This window comes from Salmo salar, chromosome ssa17, assembly GCF_905237065.1.
Source record: "Salmo salar chromosome ssa17, Ssal_v3.1, whole genome shotgun sequence".
NCBI classification, from domain to species: Eukaryota; Metazoa; Chordata; class Actinopteri; order Salmoniformes; family Salmonidae; genus Salmo; species Salmo salar.
Window position 1 is genome coordinate 56,729,822 of NC_059458.1, and position 25,097 is coordinate 56,754,918.

General features: G+C 44.8%; 1 protein-coding gene across 14 annotated transcripts in view; it reads left to right on the forward strand.

Moving 5' to 3' along the window:
- The window catches only part of LOC106576150 (transcription factor SOX-5), a 383,455-nt gene extending 363,717 nt beyond the window's left edge, over nt 1-19,738 (forward strand). For 6 of the 14 annotated variants that reach the window (XM_045699762.1, XM_045699759.1, XM_045699765.1 and 3 more), the window contains 6 exons: nt 4,735-4,921; nt 10,259-10,440; nt 13,195-13,303; nt 13,484-13,657; nt 15,323-15,539; nt 15,895-19,738. In XM_045699762.1, the coding sequence (XP_045555718.1) occupies nt 4,735-4,921; nt 10,259-10,440; nt 13,195-13,303; nt 13,484-13,657; nt 15,323-15,539; nt 15,895-16,186 (1,161 nt within the window). In that variant the 3' untranslated portion in view covers nt 16,187-19,738. Of the gene's footprint in view, nt 1-4,734; nt 4,922-10,258; nt 10,441-13,194; nt 13,304-13,483; nt 13,658-15,322; nt 15,544-15,894 lie in introns of all 14 variants that reach the window. The other 8 variants (XM_045699761.1, XM_045699769.1, XM_045699770.1 and 5 more) reach the window with 4 other exon arrangements.
- Nucleotides 19,739-25,097: the final 5,359 nt, after the last annotated feature.

Consider the following 25,097-nt stretch of genomic DNA (forward strand, 5'->3'; position numbering starts at 1 on the left):
TCTGTCTGTCTGTCTGTCTGTCTGTCTGTCTCTCTCTCTCTCGCTCTCTCTCCGTCTGTCTCTCCGTCTGTCTCTCTCTCCTATCTATCTATGTTTCTTCTCTCTTTCAATTCAATTAAATTCAATTCAAGGGGCTTTATTGGCGTCCTTTTAGGTGGTTGTAGAATTTAACGGCTCTTTTCTGGATTTTGATAATTAGCGGGTATCGGCCTAATTCTGCTCTGCATGCATTATTTGGTGTTCTACGTTGTACACGGAGGATATTTTTGCAGAGTCTCAATTTGGTGTTTGTCCCATTTTGTGAATTCTTGGTTGGTGAGCGGACCCCAGACCTCACAACCATAAAGGGCAATGGGTTCTATAACTGATTCAAGTATTTTTATCCAGATCCTAATTCGTATGTCGAATTTTATATTCCTTTTGATGGCATAGAATGCCCTTCTTGCCTTGTCTCTCAGATCGTTCACAGCTTTGTGGAAGTTACCTGTGGCACTGATGTTTAGGCCAAGGTATGTATAGTTTTTGTGTGCACTAGGACAACGGTGTCAAGATGGAATTTGTATTTGTGGTCCAGGCGACTGGACCTTTTTTGGAACATCTCTCTCTCGCTCTCTCGCTCTCTCTCTCGCGCGCTCTCTCTCTCTCTCTATATCTCTCTATATCTCTCTCTCTATCTCCTATCTACATATCTATGTTTCTACTCTTTCTCTCTATCTCCTATCTATCTCCTATCTACATATCTATGTTTCTACTCTCTCTCTCTCTATCTCCTATCTACATATCTATGTTTCTACTCTCACTCTCTCTCTCACTCTCTCTCTCTCTCTCTCTCTCTCTCGCTCTCTCTTTCTGTCTCTCTGTCTATCTAATCAAATCAAATCAAATCAAATTTATTTTTATATAGCCCTTCGTACATCAGCTGATATTCTCAAAGTGCTGTACAGAAACCCAGCCTAAAACCCCAAACAGCAAGCAAAGCATGTGAAAGAAGCACGGTGGCTAGGAAAAACTCCCTAGGAAAAACTCCCTAGAAAGGCCAAAAACCTAGGAAGAAACCTAGAGAGGAACCAGGCTATGAGGGGTGGCCAGTCCTCTTCTGGCTGTGCAGGGTGGATATTAAAACAGAACATGGTCAAAATGTTAAAATGTTAAAATGTTCATAAATGACCAGCATGGTCAAATAATAATAATCATAGTAGTTGTCGAGGGTGCAACAAGCACGTCCGGTGAACAGGTCAGGGTTCCATAGCCGCAGGCAGAACAGTTGAAACTGGAGCAGCAGCACGGCCAGGTGGACTGGGGACAGCAAGGAGTCATCATACCAGGTAGTCCTGAGGCATGGTCCTAGGGCTCAGGTCCTCCGAGAGAAAGACAGAAAGAGAGAAAGAGAGAATTAGAGAGAGCATATTTAAATACACACAGGACACCGGATAAGACAAGAGAAATACTCCAGATGTAACAGACTGACCCTAGCCCCCCGACACATAAACTACTGCAGCATAAATACTGGAGGCTGAGACAGGAGGGATCAGAAGACACTGTGGCCCCATCCGATGATACCCCGGACAGGGCCAAACAGGCAGGATATAACCCCACCCACTTTGCCAAAGCACAGCCCCCACACCACTAGAGGGATGTCTCCAACCACCAACTTACCGTCCTAAGACAAGGCCGAGTATAGCCCACAACGATCTCCGCCATGGCACAACCCAAGGGGGGGCGCCAACCCAGACAGGAAGACCACGTCAGTGACTCAACCCACTCAAGTGACGCACCCCTCCCATGGACGGCATGGAAGAACACCAGTAGGCCAGTGACTCAGCCTCTGTAAAAGGGTTAGAGGCAGAGAATCCCAGTGGAAAGAGGGGAACCGGCAAGGCAGAGACAGCAAGGGCGGTTCGTTGCTCCAGCCTTTCCGTTCACCTTCACACTCCTGGGCCAGACTATACTTAATCATAGGACCTACTGAAGAGATAAGTCTTCAGTAAAGACTTAAAGGTTGAGACTGAGTCTGCGTCTCTCACATTGGTAGGCAGACCATTCCATAAAAATGGAGCTCTATAGGAGAAAGCCCTACCTCCAGCCGTTTGCTTAGAAATTCTAGGGACAATTAGGAGGCCTGCGTCTTGTGACCGTAGCGTACGTGTAGGTATGTACGGCAGGACCAAATCGGAAAGATAGGTAGGAGCAAGCCCATGTAATGCTTTGTAGGTTAGCAGTAAAACCTTGAAATCAGCCCTTGCCTTAACAGGAAGCCAGTGTAGGGAGGCTAACACTGGAGTAATATGATCAAATTTTTTGGTTCTAGTCAGGATCTCTCTCTCTCTCTATCTCCTATCTACATATGTGTCTATGTTTCTACTCTCTCTCTCGCTCTCTCTCTCTCTCTCTCTCTCTCTTTCTCTCTCTCTGTCTATCTCCTATCTACATATCTATGTTTCTACTCTCACTCTCTCTCTCTCTCTCTCTCTCTCTCTTTCTCTCTCTCTGTCTATCTCTCTCTATCTCCTATCTACATATGTGTCTATGTTTCTACTCTCTCTCTCTCTCTCTCTCTCTCTCTCTCTCTCTCTCTCTCTCTCAGCCTCACACAGGTTCTCTGTCCTGAGGTTTAAAGCTCCTTTAACAATGCCTAGCGCAGGCACACACACATCGAGGCCCAAGCTTCTCAGAGTCTGAGTCTCAACTAATTCCTCCAATACACTGGTATTATCCATGTTGGCAACTTCCCACCTAAGGATTTGTCTCTTTACCAAAAGACCCCAATCCAGAGCACTGGGAAGGGAGGAGAGGAGAGACAGAGGCATTATCTGTAATAAATATGCACGACTCTCTTCTTCTCCCATTCAGAGGTGAGTAAAGCCCACTGTACAATAATATGGTCACGATTCAATAGTGAGAGCCTGTGAGCAGGTCTTACTAATGTTAACTCTATTGTCTCCAAGCCTAGTGAAGACATCTTTGGGGTTCTCCCTGCTTTCACACAGATACCTCTAATGAGGGGAATCCTGTTACAATACAGACAGAGAGAAAGAGAGAGAGACAAAGAAGGAGAGACAGAGCGAGAGAGAGAGAGAGGTCTTAATTGAGTTGTGGAATGCTCATAATCAGACAAAGTCACTATTAACAGCCATATTACACAGCATCTCTCCTCTGGTTTGCCTGTGAAGCTAAGCAGGATTGGGCCTGGTGGATCCCTGGTGGATCCCTGGATGAATCACACACTAGATCAGGGGTAGGCCACTAGATTCAGCCGCAGACTATTTTTGAGGGGATGGTCGTGGGGCCGGAACGCAATTCGAATCAATCGTACACTGCAAAGGACCACAATTAAGCCCAAAAAGAGATTGTATTTTTTTTTAAATAACATTATCGTTTCATAACTTCATTACATTGAGACACAATCACATACTGTATGTCTCTATTTTTATTTGTGGGAATACTTGGGAACAGATTTCCTACATTAAAATAATTTTAAGATGAATTCCTGGTGATTTTACAGTCTTTTCTGAACAAAAACTAAAATGTCCCCCCAAAAACGAACCGTTGGGGGGCCAGTGGTCCGCTTGTTACCGACCCCTGTTCTAGATGTATTCCTAGCTAACCATGAATACTTTACCCCCTGTTGTGTGTGAGTGTTAATTGCTGTGTTTCAATCAGACACAGTGGCTGCGTACATCTGGCCATCTCTCCGTGATCTAATTCTCTCCTTCCTGCCACGTGACCAGACCGCTTCCTCTGATTGGATTATGTCATCAGCGGGGGGGGATCCTGCCTCGGTGACTAACGTGATAACCCTTCATGGGTGGAGATCCACATGGAAATGAATTGATATACTGTAGCTACCACATGGCAACTCCCCCCCCGCACACACACACACAGCCACACACACACACACACACACACACACACACACACACACACACACACACACACACACACACACACACACACACACACACACACACACACACACACACACACACACACACACACACACACACAGCCAGCCTGAGTTTGACACTTGAAGCTCCTACTGTTGTCTACTGCTGTTGTCTTCCTCAAGTCTGCCAATATCCTGCACTTGGGAAAGTGAAACTCCTCATCTAGACTTGATGAGAGGCTGTGAATCCGTGTCTTCGACTAAGTGGTCTGCTGCTGAAACTCAACAGGTCACATCTCTCAGAGAGTCTTTACATGTTGCCTTTTAATCAACCCCCAAAAAACTAGCATTTTTCTATATTCTTGTTTTTTCCGTCCCCTTTCTTATGAGCCATTGTAAAAGCTCTCAGCTGTACTTAATGGTCGACCTTGAAGAGGTTAAGTGTCTGACAGGGGCCCTTGTGGTGTCCTTATGAAACATAGTATTTGTCGTGTGCTGTGGATAATATATTTTATAAGTGTGCTATGCATGTCCTCTTCTGTGTGGCATGTACACGACTCACGAGCATCAATTCTCAGCTTGAGTCATTGCATGTGCAGGACCTCTTTCAGGAGGCAGAGAATGTGCATGACTCTCTTCCATGGCATGGGGAATATAGTATGTTTATTAGCTTTGTTTGGGAATCTTATCCTGTGGTTTGAGCCATATGGGACACATGTTTGTCCACTCTGCCTTGCTGTAGAATCCAATCCAAGCCTTCTGATTGGGCAAACGTCTGAGGTGATCCTCAGTGATTGGTTGAACCCACCCAGCGACCACTAGGCCACAACTGGTGTGTTTTGATTTTGCAGGATGAGGGTGCTCAGCCCCTGAACCTGTCGTCCAAGCCTAAGACAGCAAGCGAGAGCAAGTCACCCACCTCCCCCGCTTCCCCACAGGTCCCCACCATGAAGCTGGGTCACCATAGCACCGGATCCATGAAACACAGCACAGCCCCCTCCAGCATCGGAGGACCACCGTCCAGAGTCAGCTCCATAGGTAAGGGACTGCACCTACTCACCACGCATACACAAATTCAACATAACACACACACACACACATATAATATAATATATATATATATATATATATATATATATATATATATATATATATATATATATATATATATATATATATATATATAGAGTGCATTCAGAAAGTATTCAGACCCCTTCACTTTTTCCACATTTCAGATTTTTTTTTAAAGAAATCTCATCAATCTACACACAATAGATTTTTGGAAATTTTTGCAAATGTATAAAAATACATTTAAACAAACCTATTTACATAAGTATTTAGACCCTTTGCTATGAGACTCAAAATTGAGCTCAGGTGCATCCTGTTTCCATTGATCATCCTTGAGATGTTTCTACAACTTGATTGAAGTCCACCTATGGTAAATTCAATTGATTGGACATGATTTCGAAAGGCACACACCTGTCTATATAAGGTCCAACAGATGACAGTGCATGTCAAAGCCTATCCATGAGGTTAAAGGAATTGTCCGTAGAGCTGTGAGATAGGATTGTGTCGAGGCACAGATCTGGGGAAGGATATCAAAAAATGTCTGCAGCATTGAAGGTCCCCAAGAACACAGTGGCCTTCATCATTCTTAAATGGAAGAAATTTGGAACCACCAAGACTCTTCCTAGAGCTGACTGCCTGGCCAAACTGAGCAATCGGGGGAGAAGGGCCTTGGTCAGGGAGCGCCAGAGTTCCTCTGTGGAGATGGGAGAACCTTCCAGAAGGACAACCATCTCTGCAGCACTCCACTAGTCAGGCCTTAATAGTAGAGTGGCCAGACGGAAGCCCCTCCTCAGTAAAATGCTCGTCAGCCTGCCTGGAGTTTGCCAAAAGGCACCTAAAGGACTGGACTCTTAGACCATGAAAACAAGATTCTCTGGTCTGATGAAACCAAGATTGAACTCTTTGGCCTGAATGCCAAGCGTCACGTCTGGAGGAAACCAGGCACCGCTCATCACCTGGCCAATACCATCCCTACGGTGAAGCATGGTGGTGACAGCATCATCTGTGGGGATGTTATGCAGCGGCAGGGACTGGGAGACTAGTCAGGATAGAGGGAAAGATAAACGGAGCAAAGTACAGAGAGATCCTTGATGAAAACCTGCTCCAGAGCGCTCAGGAGCTCAGACTGGGGGCGAAGGTTCACCTTCCAACAGGACAACGACCCTAAGCACACAGGCAAGACAACTCAGGAGTGGCTTCGGGACAAGTCTCTGAATGTCCTTGAATGGCCCAGCCAGAGCCTGGACTTAAACCAAATCGAACATCTCTGGAGACACCTGAAAATAGCTTTGCAGCGACGCTCCCCATCCAATCTGACAGAGCTTTAGAGGATCCGCAGAGAATAATGGGGGACTCCCCAAATACAGGTGTGCAAAGCTTGTAGCGTCATACCCAATAAGACTCAAGTCTGTAATCGCTGACAATGGAGCTTCAACAAAGTACTGAGTAAAGGGTCTGAATACTTATGTAAATGTGATATTTCCAGGTTAAAAAAAATATATATATATAAAAAATGTCTAAAAACCTGTTTTTGCTTTACCATTATGGGGTATTGTGATGTCATTATGGGGTATTGTGATGTCATTATGGGTTATTGTCATGTCATTATGGGTTTATTGTGATGTCATTATGGGGTATTGTGTGTAGATTGATGAGGGGGGAAAAAAAGATTGAATCCATTATAGAATAAGTAGTAATAGTGGTAGTAATATAATAATAACAATAATAACATTAAGAATAATAATATTAGTAGTAGTAGATATTTTAAGTATGTACATTAATGTGATATAATTAATGTATACACATTAGTGTAATTTATTTCACTCACATCACCATTAAGTAGTGTTTTAAGTCATTTATTCATGCTACAATAATAGTTAATTGACTACATTGACCTGTAATTAGGCCTCCCGAGTGGTGCAGTGGTCTAAGGTGCTGCATCGTAGTGCTAGCTGTGCCACTAGAGATTCTGGGTTCGAGTCCAGGCTCTGTCGCAGCCGGCCACGACCTGGAGACCCATGGGGCGGCGCACAATTGGCCCAGCGTCGTCCGGGTTAAGGGAGGGTTTGGCCGGCAGGGATATCCTTGTCCCATCGTGCACTAGCGACTCCTGTGGCGAGCCGGACGCAGTGCACGCTGATGCGGTCACCAGGTGTACGGTGTTTCCTCCAACACATTGGTGCGGCTGGCTTCCGGGTTAAATGGGCATTGTGTCAAGAAGCAGTACGGCTTGGCTTGGTTGGGTTGTGTTTCGGAAGACGGACGACTCTTGACCTTCGCCTCTCCTGAGTCTGTACGGGAGTTGCAGCGATGAGACAAGACTGTAACTACCAATTGGATACCACGAAAAAAGGGGTAAAAGTAACAAAACAAACAAACAAAAATGATATGCTATATTAGTGTAGGCTATGTTTTCCCATTGTGTATGCCTGTAGGGTATATTATTGTGAAGCATTTATTAGCATCAGAGAGGCATGGATGGTTAAGCGGGGGTTTGAATAGGAGAAGGAGGAGGTAAAGGAGGAGGAAAAGGAGGAGGTGGAGAGATGGAGGAGTGTGAAGGATAGGAGGGGAAATGGAGTGATGGAAGAGGAGAGTGATTTTCAGATGAATAGAGTAGCTGTGTGACAGACGGGACTTATCACAGATGAGATTAGACAAGCCTCTTACTGAGCGATACACACATAACAACCTGCATTAATAACACAATAACAGCAGACACACACACGCACACCGCAAGGCTATTATAAACACACGACACGGCTGTTAGAACGCACACACATACATACACACACACACACACACAGCTATTATAATACACACACACACACATTATAATACACACACCCTTCCTCCTCTCGCAGCAGTTGGGCATTTCTAACTTGTATTCTTTCTAATCTCAGTGTTTTTCAACAAATCGCAGGATTTAATAGCAGATTAGTGGATTTACGTCCCAGATGTTTTTTGTTCTGACAAATGGATTAGGTTGTAAAGTTTCAGATGGAATATGTTGAGGCAAGCCGTTTCATTTAGATCACAATGAGTGTCTGTCTGCTGCCACGGCACACAGTCTGTTTCCATCTGTTCCTGTTAGAGTGTTTAGCAAGCCAGAAGAAGATTCACGTTGTTAGCTATTGCAGTCAAACACAGAGAGACAGGGATTTATGACTTTCAATGGATTTATTATTCTGTGTGTGTGTGTGTGTGTGTGTGTGTGTGTGTGTGTTGAGGCGGGGTGTATGTGTGCATGGTCCTCTCTGTCCAGTTTCCTCACAGCATCTGTCCTCTATCAGTCTATCGCCCACAATCCAAACTCTCCTCAATGACTGTCTCAGAGAGTCTGATCTGAAGGACTGAACTCTGAAAGCCTGTCAGTGTCTGTGACCTCTACTGCTGAGACCCACTCTGTATGACTCTCTAATTTCAACAGTGTGTGTGTGGCCACTCTGAATCGTTATTGCCAGGCCAGGGCAGAGTGAGGCTGCAGGGTTGGGTAGGGTTTGGGCTCTGGCTGGGTCTCACTGTTGGCCCCAGCCCTCCTATCTGGGTCATGCCTAGGTTGGCAATCAGACACTCAAGGACACACACACAGTGCACACACACTCACACACACACACACACACACATAAAAAGAGAGAAGAACGCAGACACAGTCCGTCTCTGCTCACACGCACACACACGTTCACATCCCCTATTTCTATATACACACACACACACACACACACACACACACACACACACACACACACACACACACACACACACACACACACACACACACACACACACACACACACACACACACACACACACACACACACACTGTATCCAGATTAAAACCCACTACCATCCAGCAAGCCAAACATCACAGACCACCCCAGCGGCCTCACCCTCTCCAGCCCTCCGCATCAGATTTTGCGGTTATGACTACTGTAAGAGTTCACTCCTCTGTCATTACAAATCTGAGAGCGTAATCTGGCCTGAGATGGCATTAGCAGGAGGGATTAGTGACAGATAAAGGGCCATAAGCTTGGAGCAGCTCTTTGTTAGAGCTAACCCAGAGATGGAGAGAGAGCGATAGCACGGCCTCCCTCATCCCTCATCCCTCCCTCTGACCTCCCGCCTCTCACAGTCACACAGCAGATGCTGCTGCCACTCCGTCCACTAAGCTGCTGCAATAACACAAATAACAATGCTGAAAAGAAGCAGAGAATCATATTGAATCATCTTTGATATGTGTTAGGCAGATTTTTCCAGAGGGAAAAATTAGCAGGCTTTTTGGGTTTAATAGGAGTAATCCTCCGGGATGCTGCCTGCGCTTTTCTACTCTTCAAAGAATTCCATAAGCTTTTGGATGAAAAATAATAAATGGATAGTGAGGGAATGTGTGTGTTTGCGAGTGTGGACAGGCAGGCGGAAAGGAGGTGTGTGTGTGTTTGTGTGTGTGCGAGCGAGCGGGCATGCATGTGTGTGTGTATTTGTGCAACAAAAAGCCTGTATCCTCTTTCAGGAGGACTGCTGGAGCTTTTAAATAAATCTGAATGATGTGGAGATTTGAGATTTGAGGGATTGGGCTTTTAGATGGTCTGTCAGGATGCCGATGCACACTGTGTTTACCGTTCTGCGTGCGTTTCTGTCTGCCGCTGGGTGGGAGTGACGTTCACCACGGTAAATAACATCCAGACTTAAAATGGCAGGGTTTTGACAGGGGTGTCTGTATGTGTATGGGTGTGTGTGATCTGAAAGTCTCTGTCTCTCAGTGGAGGCTAAGAGAGAGCAGACCTGCCAACAGGTACAAACTGAGTCACACACACAGCCTTAGCAGTCAACTGGTCAGTCGGTGTCCGGGTGGGTGTGCGACTGCGTGCGTGCGTGTGTGTGTGTGTGTGTGTGTGTGTGTGTGTGTGTGTGTGTGTGTGTGTGTGTGTGTGTGTGTGTGTGTGTGTGTGTGTGTGTGTGTGTGTGTGTGTGTGTGTGTGTGTGTCCCCTCTGGTTCTGTGTCTGGTCATGTATTTACCTCACAGGGGTTCAGGACAGTGTTTATTCTGGATGGCCGTAGAGACTATTTACATCCAAATAGTTTATCTTTAAAAGAGCTGGCGCAATCTGCAATCTGACAAACAGAGACATAGTTCCCATTTACAGTTCAACAATCACAGTTCTAGTCAATTCTATTTTGATTCTATATTTTTTTTTATACATATTATTTAATTCAAACTTAAATACACAGAAATATATATATAATAAACGAATTCCTGATATTTCCTGATATTTAATAGGACCATGCTCTTCTGTGTGTCTCTCCAGACCTGCTGTCGTCCCTGTCCTCGGGGGGCTATCTGAACGACCACGAGGCTGTGACCAAGGCCTTCGCTGAAGCCAGGCAGATGAAGGAGCAGCTGAAGAGAGAACAGCAGGTGTTGGACGCCAAGGTGGCCGCCGTCAACAACCTCAGCCTCAACAACGGACGCTCCGACAAGGTCAGATATGTTAGTACATCCTTAACCTTCCAACTATTCTTTTATTAAACACAACCACATGCCTTCTGTCCTCATACTACTAACAGGAGATAACCCTGTAGCATCACATTACATTTAACAAATAGGAGCAAATTCCCCTCTAGAAAAGTAGCTACGTTATGATCAAAAGAGATATAATACTAAAACAACTGATCCAGCACTTTACCAACCCAGACGCTCTCTAGATAACAGCGTTTGCTAAATTACCTTTTTTTTCCCATAAAAAAAATGCAATAATCGACAAAGTACTGCAATGCACAATGTACTATATTATCCTACAATGTGATGCAATACGATGTAATATAATGTCATATTCTATTATAAATCACCTTTATAAAAATATATTACAACACAATATATTGTAATATGATATAACACGATGCATTAAGATCAAATGTAATTCAGCATTATGTGAATATGTCGGAACTGTCATAATTGTCAATAAGCTGTGTAATGAAAGCAGTAAAGATAAATTACTCAGCTAGAGAAACCCTTGGCTGAGGTAATGAGTGTGTGTGTGTGTGTGTGTGTGTGTGTGTGTGTGTGTCTGTGAGGCGTGCTGGGGGCAGGGTGGGTGTTGGGGAGGCTGGAGGTAAGGGGGAGGTAAGGGGGTGCAGGAGGAGGCAGGAGGAGGGCGCGGGGAGCCTGCTAGCGAAGCGTCGAGGAGACGTTAATACGAAGTGACGGCGCCCGCTCCTCGGCAGCGTGGCTAAATTGTGGTTATTTGTTAAACACACTGGGAGTCAGCTGGTGCACACACACACACACACACACACACACACACACGGCAGCGTGCTGGGTCTTAAAGAGCATCTGCACTGCTGACATTCAACAGCTCTCTCTCTCTCTCTCTCTCTCTCTCTCTCTCTCTCTCTCTCTCTCTCTCTCTCTCTCCCTCCCTCTCTCCCTCTCTCCCTCTCATTGCTGGGTGGATGGATGAAGCAGGATGAACAACATTAGAAGAATAATCCTCCACTCCTCTCAGTCCTCTATAGTTGAATAGTTTCAAATAGAGCAAACCATGACCAGTTGATTTCTAACACATAACCAATGTGTAGGTTGACTACTATATCATAACTCATGACTGAAGGTTACCTCTGTAGCACATGATGCCTGGGTGTCCGTTTTATAAGGTTATTGTACAGTACCTATTAATGTGATTGTATTACATTGATTACAATAAATAATTTTGCTTTCGGTTTGTTAAACAACTTATTCTCGACTCTGACTTAGAGAGAGGCTTTGGGTCTAACACAGTCATGCTGTCTTTCTCTGCCGTAGTTATGTCCTAGAAATGATATCGGTTTTATTACCCATAGACCCTCAGTCAGTAGGACCTTAAGTGGTTATTGATATCAATAAACCATTCTTCAACCCTTTAAATGGTTCGGGATTGATTGGCGTTGAGGTTGCAGTGAACTTTCCATACATACAATGACACAGTGCTTTACTATCTGGGACAGGGGGTTTTCTGGTGTCACTTGTTTCGCCGCAAGTCATCTCTGCAGCATTTTTCCCTGAAATAGTTTCACGCAGACAAATCCCTTTCTCTCACTTGTTCTCTCTCTTTCACACTGTCTCCACTCTCTCTCCCCGCCTCTCTCTCCGTCTCCGCTCGTTCCCTCTCTTTAGCGATGATATTTATTCAAATCTGAGGAATTATCTCAGCTGAACAATTAAATTGTAGTGCTGTAAAACAGAGACATGCATTTCATTAGGCTGGTGCCAGTCTGGCTGGGTCATCTCCTAATGGTTAGGCCAGGGCTGGAGTGGGGTTTTTAAAGATGCACTGTTTTTGGGATGGATTCTAATCGTATAATTAAGCTGTAAATGCAGGCTCTGGGGTTGGGGAAGAGTGTGTGTGTGGGGGGGGTGTTTGTGTGTGTGTGTGTGTTTCAGCTGGTTGCATTAGCCATGTAAATGGAAAGTCAATCAGCCTTTTATTGTCTGTAATAAATACGCAGGGGCTTGTGCTGTGTGGCCCTTCACTGTGTGTGTGTGTGTGTGTGTGTGTGTGTGTGTGTGTGTGTGTGTGTGTGTGTGTGTGTGTGTGTGTGTGTGTGTGTGTGTGTGTGTGTGTGTGTGGAGTGCCTCTCTCTAATGGATCGAGCCCAAGGGCCTCAGAGAGAGGGGGAGATAGACATCCAGCATAACCATGCAGGTGGCTGCTGAGATATATCACACACACATACGCAGTCATACACAGTCATACTCATACACAGTCATACTCATACGCACACACATCCACAGTCATACTCATACACACACACATCCAATCACAGCAGATGGACACAATCTCAATGTCATTCCCATAATGACATCAGCTGTTACCTGTTTCAGTGCCAGTCTTGCCCTCTGCCAATCTTGTCTCCACCCTGCCACGTAGACAGGCTGATTAAAGACCAGAGCATAATGCTTTAGTGCCAACTAACTATGCCCTCTGCCCCCGCTAAGCAAGCCTAACAACACAGGTACACACACCCTCTGGCACACATCCAACACACAGTATCTACACGTGTTAACCAATAGCTTTATAGCCTGGTTATTGACTGATATCTTAACCTAACATGTCGATTGACTGACGCCTGTGTCTCGCTCCCCCCCCCCCCTGAGAACTAGGCAGTCTAACGTGTCCACAGATTGATTGATTGGTTGTCTATAGAGAATTGATTGATTGGTGTCCATGTTGACTGACTGACTGACTGACTGTGTGTCTCTCTCCAGGACAAGGCAGCCCTGGAGAGTCTGAGCCACCAGCTGAAGCAGCAGTCAGAGGACAGAGAGAAGTTCAACCACGCCATGATGGACTTCACCATGAGTGGAGACTCAGATGGTGTGTGTGTGTGTGTGTGTGTGTGTGTGTGTGTGTGTGTGTGTGTGTGTGTGTGTGTGTGTGTGTGTGTGTGTGTGTGTGTGTGTGTGTGTGTCTAAGACTCTATGCATATATGAAGATGTGTGTTGGATTGTGTTAATGTATGTGTATACATCCACTCTCTCCTCCTCCCTCCCATAGGCAGCCCCAGTGTGTCTGATTCCAGAATGTTCCGTGAGGCCCGGGGCCGAGGCAACAGCGAACCGCACATTAAACGACCCATGAATGCTTTCATGGTCTGGGCAAAGGATGAGAGGAGGAAGATTCTCCAGGCTTTCCCTGACATGCACAACTCCAACATCAGCAAAATCCTCGGTAAGACTAAGACCCCCTCCAGACGGGTAGAGGAGGGAGAGAGGGGTGTGAGAGGGGAGAGAAGGAAGAATAGAGAGAGAGTGGAAGATGGCAGAGAGAGAGAGAGAGGGAGAGAGAGAGGGAGAGAGAGAGAGAGAGAGAGGGAGAGAGAGAGGGAGAGAGGCGTGAGAATGTGTGTTAACCTGATTGAGCTGATCCCTTGTGTTGTGGCCAGGCTTCTCTCTCTCTCTCTCTCTCTCTCTCTCTCTCTCTCTCTCTCTCTCTCTCTCTCTCTCTCTCTCTCTCTCTGCGTTCCTCAGGTGCAGAAGAATACATGATTTGTCTGCCCTCTTCCCCTACAACTCCTCTCTATGGAGATTACATCTCCATGTGCTTAGTTATGTACATGTGTGTATGCATGCTTGCCTGCCTGATTTCTTGTGTGTGTGTGTGTCTCCCTTCTTCCCTAGCCACACCACATCAGTACTCAGCCATTGTCACTGTGCTCTGTGTGGCCCCTATCGCACACCGTACCTCCGTCTCTCTTTATGACAGCGGCACTCTGATTGACAGCATCTTTTGTCCCGTCCTTATCTCTGGTTGCCTGAACATCTGTAGTGTAGTTAGCTAGCAGCGCTACTGAGACAGAGGGCTGGGAACCTAGCGGGGTCCCCAGAGACACACAGCTTCTAAGGCTGGGAGAGAGACGCGACACAATCCCCACACACACACACACACACACACTGTTCCACTTCCTCACAAGAAGCGGTATTGTGGAACTAGCTCTTAATGACTAGCTCTGGAGAGAGAACGGAGAGCTTCAACGACGATGATATAATTCATTATGCATTAAACAAGCACTCCAGTCTGTGACATTTTAAAGAGCTCCTAAACGTTTTATAACACTGGGAAATCTGGTTTTAATAAGGGCCCGCTCTCGAACGTTAACAGAAGGAGTTTTCTATTCCAGCAGGGAAGGGAAGGGAAAGGAGTGTGCTAGCTAACCAGGCCAGCACAGACAGCTTTTACCCATTAACATACAGCAGTAGCAGAGTGTAAATTCAGCCCAGATACACCACACACACTGGGGCCAGAGCACGATAGACACACAGGCACGCGTATGCACTGCAGCCAGATATACTGTAAAGAGCCAGATTGGAGAAGATGTGTTTTGGGGGATTAAAAATGGGTAGGCCTTCTGCAAAGAGGCTGTGGAACATATTGTGCACATTGTATTTAAATACAATCGCGTGCATGCTTGCTGTGTGCTTGCTGTGTGCTTGCTGTGTGCTTGCTTGCGTGCTTGCTTGCTGTGTGCTTGCTTGCGTGCTTGCTGTGTGCTTGCTTGCGTGCTTGCTGTGTGCTTGCTGTGTGCTTGCTTGCGTGCTTGCTTGCTGTGTGCTTGCTGTGTGCTTGCTTGCGTGCTTGCTGTGTGCTTGCTGTGTGCTTGCTTGCGTGCCTGCTCGCAGGCTTATGTGTGTTGGTATGTGTGTGTCTGCTAGCGCACCTATGCCTGTGTTACTGAAGTGAACAGGAAGAGTGAGGAACTCATTTTGAACTCTAGTGATGTGATGAGCACAGTGAACGAGGACAACACTTAACCTGCTTTCAACTCTCTTTCCCTCCCTCTCTCCCTCTCTCTCTCTCTCTCTCTCTCTCTCTCCCCCACCCTTCCTCTCTCTCCAGGTTCTCGTTGGAAGTCCATGACTAACCTGGAGAAGCAGCCGTACTATGAGGAGCAGGCCAGGCTGAGCAAGCAGCACCTGGAGAAGTACCCAGACTACAAGTACAAACCCCGGCCCAAACGAACCTGTCTGGTGGACGGGAAGAAGCTGAGGATTGGAGAGTACAAGGCCATTATGAGGAACCGCCGGCAGGAGATGAGACAGTACTTCACTGTGGGGTGAGTGAGTAACCAACCAAAACCACACACACACACACACACACACACACACACACACACACACACACACACACACACACACACACACACACACACACACACACACACACACACACACACACACACACACACACACACACACACACACACACACACACACACTTCTGACTGTGGGATAAAGTATTTCCTCACCGTTGTGTAACTTGTCTTTGTGGTCTGAGTTTACTATAAAACACGTTGTGTTGACTGTAAAAATAGCTGTATAAATGCATCTGATTTCATTTTATTCATCCTGATTTCTACATTATATTGTGTTATTATACTGTATTAACTGTTGTGTTGTGGTTTTCTCCAGACAACAGGCCCAGCTGCCCTTGTCCTCGGCGGGCGTGGTGTACCCAGGTGCCCTCTCCTTGGCAGGCTTGCCATCCCCCCAGATGCCCTCGGAGCACTCCTCACTGTCCAGCAGCCCCGAGCACGCCGCCCCACCCCTCCAGACCCCCTACCACCCCAGCCTCAAGGGAGACGAGACCCGAGTCAAACAGGAGGAGCTGCGATTGGACGACAGCAATGGTGATGCGTACGACGACTTTGATTATGAGGACGAGGAGGGAGATTATGGAAGCGATAACGACAACCACCAATAATCTGGACGCAGAGCCAATCAGAATCAGTTACCCAGCTTCTTGCTGGGAACAACCCTGTCCGTCCACCAATCCTGAGAGACTATCCGTCCCTTATATCCAATCACATCCAATGTCACAAACCTCGCCCTCCTTTACCCCTTAACCAACAAGGACTCTGGGACCTCAGAGCCAAGCCCCTCCCATTGGAATCCCGATACCAGCAACCGACCAATCAAATCAAGCACAGGACCTGTCACTCACACTGACTGTTACACAGACTGGAGTCTAGGAGGAGACGAGCTGATTGCCGTGACTTCTGCTGAGTACTACACAGTACTACAGCGTACTAACAAAGTACTACAAGGTATACTAGAGTATTACTGCTGTGTACGCCATAGAGGCAAGATGAGATATACATTATGTCATGAGTAAGCTACTATATGAGGAGAAAACACCGAAAAAACAACCTTTTAGACCAGTTTGACTTCAAAGAGACATTTTTTAAAACAGCAGGCCTGTCAGTTGATTAAAGAGACACTTTAAAATGGCCGACCTGTTTGTTTATAAAAGAGACACTTTTAAAACAGCTTTTTTTTTTCTTGGTTCTATGATGTTCTCACTCAGGTACACGGTGCCAACAAGTGGCTTGTGAATGTGATTTGTTGTTTTTGTGCTACAGTTTTAATAATAGATACAAAATAGAAATGTTTCCCTTTTCATTGTAAAGCACCTGACAGAAGTCAAAGCAAAACTTTTATTTAGAATTATTCTTCTTTCTTCAACTCAGCTGTCAGCAGATATCCTCCCTCTGTGTGTGTGTGTGTGTGTGTGTGTGTGTGTGACTCCCCTTATGAGAGTAAAAATGGGACAGTCCAGTCAGGGCCACCGCCATGTGTTGGACAGTGAGGACCGGCTCACTTCAGGGGACTGTGGGGGGGACCTCAGTCTCTCATCATGGGCCAGCTTGGACAGTACTGTGTGATGAGACACCAACCCTCTTCTCTCCTTTTACACTCTCGTTCTTTTAACTTTTCTTTGGCTTTCCTTTATTCTGATCATGAGGACTTTGGGTCTTTGGAAGGTACAAAGAAAGGTTTCTTTTAGATATGAAACACCCCCTTGTATGTGTGTGAGAGTGTGTGTCAGCAAGCTCGCTGTGCGTGTGTGTGTGTTTAGTCTGTGTGAGCTGGTTTAGTCATCACTAGGCACTAGATCCCAGAACTCTGTCCCTTTCCAAGACAAACAGAAACACTGGAGTTTCCCCTGTGAGCCCCCAGAACTTCAATATCCTGGTGTACAGAGACAGAGAAAGCCCTATGGCTCTCTTGTACACTCACACACACACACATCCAAAAGCCCCAGTTCCCCAATCGAAACCCCATAACAACTCTACTCCGCTGCCAAATGATCCAGCCAGCACCACAAGCCAACAGCTCTTACCCACAACCCAAATCCTCTCATAATACTCCCAACTGATATCACACAAAGTTGGTGTGTATTTTGTTCTAGAAGTTTGGTGGGTTCCTGTGGGCGCCTACGGGTCATTTAGTTTGACTAAAGCACAGGAGTCTCTGTTGTCTGTCCCCGTTCTGTCCCTTTCTGAGAGTCCCCCTCTATGTCCCCCTGTGTCTTACTCTGTCCCCGTCCGTATTCCCCAAAACACGTCATCCTGCTGTTCTTATTGGGAGGAGCTGATCGTTATATCAGCACGTCAGTGTTTCCTTTGTATTTGAATACTGTATTTTATTATTTTTATTCAAACTGCCTCTAGTGTAATAATATTATTAACAATAACTATAATGATGGTCAGCGTTTCTTTAAGTTTTAGTAAGTTATGTACAGTATAATTTATTTTGGCCTCTATTGGGTTTATCATGACCAATATGAAATTCTTTGGTCAATGAAGCATTATTATATTTAGCTGGTTTAGAGTATTTACATCTAATGTTGTCCTTTTACTTTTTACTTTATTTGTAATTTAGCTTTTTTTTGGTTCCTGTTTTTATTTGTTCTGTTTGTTTAGTATTAATCCTATATGGACGCTGTGTGAGGAGGTAGAGCGACGCGGACTGCAGCCAGCGAACGGCTGTCGCTCTTCGTGAAGGAGACTGGACTTTCTATTCACTAACTCTCTCCCCATCTGCGTCCCTCAGCTTGACAACTTAACCCTTTTATGTCCAAACCCATTTCTAAAAGCACTCAGACTCTGTGTGGTCAGAGAAAAGAAGGTGATTTCTTATTTTGTAATGGTTCATGTATAATGTGAAGTTTCTTCGACTTTCTTTCTTTTTATGAAGATAAAAGAAAACGGTTATATTATTGTATTCTGTTTTCTCTGAACAAAGGAGCGAGACTCCCGTTTACTAGGGTTGCTATTTTCACTGAGATGCCGTGGAACATTGTTGAGGCTGGCGGACACAGACACACACAGACACAGCAGACACACACAGATTATTAGCAGACACAGTTGTGCAAATGTAATTAAAAAAAAAATCTAATTAGGACATGATCAGAACACACACATTTGTGACCCATAGGAAAATCAGTGTTTACTTTGCCTATCCAACAATGTTCTACAGCATAACCTGACATTCAGTAAGATGACCTGTCATATCTATGTGACTCCAGAACTCTGGGGACTTTACTTTGTTTTAGCTCCACACTATGGCCTAGCCATTAGCCATGTCCACTCACTCTACAGGTGTGCTGCCAGATAGTGACCCAGCCAAGTCATGCTTGCTGTAGATGTTTACTCTTACACAATCAATCACAACCATGCCTATTGCCAGATAGTGAGCCTCACAGTCAATCAGACGTGGCCATATAGACAACCTCACAATCAGGCCATGGTGAGACCTAATGCTGGAGAAAGGGTGTCCTGTATTCTGTCTGGAAGCTGTAGGTTAGATAAGTAGGCTAGACAGTGAGGGGAAAGGGAGGGGGTTACAAGTTACAATCATCCCAGCTTGCTAGATCTGCCGCATGCTGAGGTATTATACCGTACTAAGGGCCAGGAGTTTTGTGGCCTGACCATGTGACCTGACCAGGACAAACATTGGGCTGTAGTTATACTAATGAATAGAGTCCAACGTTTTTCATGAGCAGGTTGACAGGATGATAGGCCCTAGTGATGTTGGCTGATACAGCGACGATGATGACCATGATCGCGATGAAGATGATGATAATAATAACGAAGACAATCAAATGTCACGAGTGGAGCTCAAAACAAAGTCAGAGTTAGTAAAAAAGAAACACGTATCGTACCGTCTCAACTTGACAAATGGAGAACGATAATTATGTACATATAACATAGAGTTATAGATTTATATTTTGTTCATAACACAGTGTAATATAAGTTGTATATTTCTTTTTCTCTTTTATTGATGTTATTCATGCTACAATAAAAGCAGGAGTTGATGTACTCTTACAAAAAAAAAGAAGAAAAATGACAAATAAACAAAGGAAACAAAAAAAGAGAAGCCGTGGGCTTGCCATGCACCGTCTGTTCTGAGTTCACTTTTTTCAGTATTATTGCCAGTCAAGGCTTTAATAAAAACAGCAATGTGTTCTGTACTGCTCTAATGGTCCTTGTGAGTTCTTTACAATGCACCTACACACACTGGTATATACATAGTTTGAACGAAGGCTACGGTAGATACCCGCACACTTCTGAATGCTCATTTTAACGTTTTAAACGGGGGCTTTTGACATTCTTTCATCGGTTTACTTTTTGGACACTGCACTTGCAAGTTACTGGATGTGTGTGCTGTACTTCTAAACTAAACATCTGTACTATATCCAGAATACTGTACCTATTTACCGCTGCACTATATCCAGAATACTGTACCTATTTACAGCTGCACTATATCCAAAATACTGTACCTATTTGCAGCTGTACTATATCCAGAATACTGTACCTATTTACAGCTGCACTATATCCAGAATACTGTACCTATTTGCAGCTGCACTATATCCAGAATACTGTACCTATTTGCAGCTGTACTATATCCAGAATACTGTACCTATTTACAGCTGCACTATATCCAGAATACTGCACCTATTTGCAGCTGCACTATATCCAGAATACTGCACCTATTTGCAGCTGCACTATATCCAGAATACTGCACCTATTTGCAGCTGCACTATATCCAGAATACTGCACCTATTTGCAGCTGCACTATATCCAAAATACTGTACCTATTTGCAGCTGCACTATATCCAGAATACTGTACCTATTTGCAGCTGCACTATATCCAGAATACTGCACCTATTTGCAGCTGCACTATATCCAAAATACTGTACCTATTTGCAGCTGCACTATATCCAGAATACTGTACCTATTTGCAGCTGCACTATATCCAGAATACTGTACCTATTTGCAGCTGCACTATATCCAGAATACTGCACCTATTTGCAGCTGCACTATATCCAGAATACTGTACCTATTTGCATCTGAATGCAAATGATAAATGATAAAGAAGCCTCAGCCCTTTGTCTCTTCTCTGAAAACATAGTAAAGGTAAAAGCAGTATGGTGGCAGTGGTGTAAAGTACTTAAGTAAAAATACGTTCAACTGAAGTTGTTTTTTGGGGTATCTGTACTTTACTTTACTATTTATATGTTTGACTACTTTTACTTTTACTTCACTACATTCCTTAAGAAAATATTGTACTTTTCACTCCATACATTTTCCTTGACACCCAAAAGGACTCGTTACATTTTGAATGCTTAGCAGGACATAAACATAGTCAAAAACACACACTTAATGTATCAACAGAACATCCCTGGTCATCCCTACTGCCTCTGATCTGGTGGACTCACTCAACACACATGCTTCATTTGTAAATGGTGTCTGAATTTTGGAGTGTACCCCTGGCTGTCCTTAAATAAAAATACAAAATAAAATGGTGCTGTCTGGCTTAATATAAGAAAAATGGTGCTGTCTGTCTGGAGACGTGAAATGGTTTATACTTTTACTTTTAAAACTTAAGTATATTTTAGCAATTACATTTACTTTTGATACTTAAGTATATATTAAACCAAATACTTTTAGATTTTTACTCAAGTAGACATTTACTGGGTTACTTTTACTTGAGTAATTTTATATTACGGTATCTTTACTTTTACTCAAGTATGACAATTGGGTACTTTTTCCACCAATGTGTGGTGGAAGCCTACCAGTATGGTGGAAGCCGACCAGTATGGTGGAAGCCGACCAGTATGAAGGAAGCCTACCAGTATGGTGGAAGCCTACCAGTATGGTGGAAGCCGACCAGTATGAAGGAAGCCTACCAGTATGGTGGAAGCCTACCAGTATGGTGGAAGCCGACCAGTATGAAGGAAGCCTACCAGTATGGTGGAAGCCTACCAGTATGGTGGAAGCCGACCAGTATGGTGGAAGCCGACCAGTATGGTGGAAGCCTACCAGTATGGTGGAAGCCTACCAGTATGGTGGAAGCCGACCAGTATGGTGGAAGTCTACCAGTATGAAGGAAGCCGACCAGTATGGTGGAAGCCTACCAGTATGGTGGAAGCCGACCAGTATGAAGGAAGCCGACCAGTATGGTGGAAGCAGACCAGTATGGTGGAAGCCTACCAGTATGAAGGAAGCCGACCAGTATGGTGGAAGCCGACCAGTATGGTGGAAGGTGACCAGTATGGTGGAAGCCGACCAGTATGAAGGAAGCCTACCAGGTTTTTACTTTGGTCTTTCACGTCAGTGAAGCCCTTTTAGACGATTGAGATAAACTCAAGACACTACACTTTTTCCCCATGATCCATTGCCCAATCAAAGCCCAGAAAGAAACCCTATCGCCATTGAACCCATGTCGTGTGTTTCCCAGCGATTCAATCAGTTTCATAATGACATGTTAATTCTGAGCCAGGCATCTTATTCCCCACCTATCAGAGGGCCAGCTGTGAGGTGTAGAATCTAATTACAGCCAGTTAAACACCTGATAACCTAATTATCAACAACAAGAGAGATGAGAGAGAGGGATGGAGAGAGGGGTAGAGAGAGAGGGGTGGGTGAGAGAACGAGAGAGGGAGAGAGAGAGAGAGAGAGGGTTAAGACATCTTGGGACATCTTAACTCAATTTAAACAGAACAATGATTGGCTGAATTCAATCCGTATTGCTGAAGTATCGCGGTAGAGCTGCGTTGAAATTTAAACGCTGCATATGTCGACTCAATCAGAAATTGTCTTTACATTTTGACGTGGATATTCCACGATACAGATTGAATCCTGCCCTTTGTCTGATCGATGTGGAAGGACCAGATCTATTTGTCATTTAAAAAGCTTTTTATATTATTTGTGTGGTTAATGTTCATGTGGGGTTTAAGGTACGTTGAAGCGTTCTCTTCAAAGGGTTAAACAAGGACTGTCACTCTCCATGAAATGCTTAAAAGCTGTCCCACGTACATGTCGCTCTGTACACTTCACCGAACAGTCAGACATAAAAACAGTTCAATGCACTCCACAGAGTTGATTTTATATGGCTTTGTTAATTACTGAAGCTTTACAAAACCATTCAATGCAATATGGCGCTGTGTCGGGGCAAATTGAGAATTTTTAAGTAAAGAAGTGGTTGTTCTTTGGGGGCAATCTGAATTTTAGATTTCTAGCCTGGAGGAGAGCCTGAGAAAGGGTTTATATGTGAATAGTTGAGGAGAGGAGAGGGGTTTTATTTCTTTATTGTCAGCAACACAGTAAAGTATACCTTTAAGCTGTTCTGTAGGAAATAAAGTGAGTTTTAGTTTAATTTGAAAGTTATCCACTGGCTATTTTAACCGAATTATCTGTATAGACAAAAGGATAATAATTCTTCCAGAAGGCACATAATATTTACATACAGTAAGCACTTCTTTGTTTTACTGAATATTGTCGGTTCTTTAAAATTACACAATATCAGTTATTCTCTCTGATCTTAGTTCTTTTATAACTAGAGTTTCTCCTCCGAAATTACGATGAAAAGGCTATATTCAGAGAACTGTGTGTGTGTGTGTGTGTGTGTGTGTGTCTTGGTGCTTGAGTGGTAGCATGTGTGTGTTTGTGTGTGTGTGTGTGTGTGTGTGTGTGTGTGTGTGTGTGTGTGTGTGTGTGTGTGTGTGTGTGTGTGTGTGTGTGTGTGTGTGTGTGTGTGTGTGTGTGTGTGTGTGTGTGTGTGTGTGAGCCTGATTGTGTGTGTGTGATTGTGTACGCAACGACAACTGTTCGTTTAGAGAGGGTCGCCGCTGCGACAGCTCGGTGAAATGTGCAGATTTGAACCGTCCGTGGGTGTTTCTGAAATTGAGTGAAAACGATGTCAGATGAATGATTTAAAGTAGGTAATAGGATGTGATGTGGTGCTGAGCCGACAGCTAAGCTGAGTTTAAGACGCGCTGCGTTAATGTATTCATGAGGAGGAGGGATTAGTGAAGAGAGAGCACTAGCTGAGTGCAGCACAGTTGCCCAGGCCAAACATACAGGCCCACAGACACAGCTAAATACACTGACACAGACAGGCCCAAAGACACAGAGGTACTGTGCTTGTGCACGTTTTGGTTTTTTCTCTAGCACTACACAGGTGATTCAAATAACCAAGTTATCATCAAGCTTTGATGATTTGATTCAGCTAGGGCAAAAAACAAAACTGGCAGGCCCACAGACACCTACTGAATACAGGCCAAACTGAGAGAATATTTGGCTATATTTCTATGTGGAAAAAGACAGTCCAAAAGACAGAGTACATGGGCCTACTGGACCTCTGTACATGCTCATTTCATACCAGACGCCTGTACTGCAGGTCAAGAAATTGTGCATTTCTGACTGTCACATGTTAATTCTGCGTTGAAAATGCACAGCATCACAAACACAAATCAGACGAATCACAAAGCTGTGTTGTCAACAGGCCAGGTCTGTCTGAGATGTGATGTCCTAGCATGACAGCAGGTCTGAGTGGCGTGTGTGTGCTGAGGGACAGGCATGGTACCCAGTACAGCAGTAAGGCCCGCGGGCTGATCTCCAATCAGTACTGCTGACACGTCTTTCCTCTTACCCACCTCTCACACGTTCACTACTCACATTAAACATTCAACGACTTCATCATCAACAGCTGGCCTACTTTAGTTTTCCCCACTCACTGTCTCTCTCCCTTTCCTTTCATTTACACGGACCCCCCCCCCCCCCCCCCTCCCTCACTCCCTCGCTCTCTGTCTGTCTCAATTTGTCCCAACTCAGCTCCTTATCCCTTCTCCCCCCATCTACCTCTGAGAATATCCTATGTATCTGATCCAGTACCTATAACAGGCAATTCATTCTGATGCCCCTGCTGAACACCATTTCATTATTTTGTAGAGCCGTACAACTCTACAAGAAACTTTCAGTAAACACCAGCAGGTCTGATTTTGTGTACCGCCGAAAAATCTGTTTTTAGAAAGAGACATTAAATGTCCGTATGCGATTCTCGCTATTTCATATCATAAAATCGCTTCCCCCCCCAAAACATGCTTATTTTCTCTTCATCAACACCAGAATGCACACATGCTAATATTATGTTAATGCTATGTTAATTGGGAGAGTAGCTGTTAAGCAGCCCTGCTGTTAAGATGACTTGTGAGAAGATAGGTGGGGTTAGTCACAAGCTGTAAACCAGACTCCAACACAAATAAACAGAACCCCTCTGAGAGGACACGACATCACCCGTTGGACTGGGACAGAGGGGGAGGGCGGTAGTGGTCTGAAGGGGTGAGGAGGTGAAGGGGTGAGGGGATGTGAGGTAAGGTTTCAGATCAAAGTACATTGCCTATTGTGAGGGGGAGAGGAGTGAAGGGGATGGTGAGTGGGTGAAGGGGGTGAGGGAAATTGGGATGGGTAGCAATGATCTGGGAGACAGTGAATACAGTATGTGAGCTTGCCGAGTTTGTCTGGCTCTCTAGGTGACCATGTCTGCAG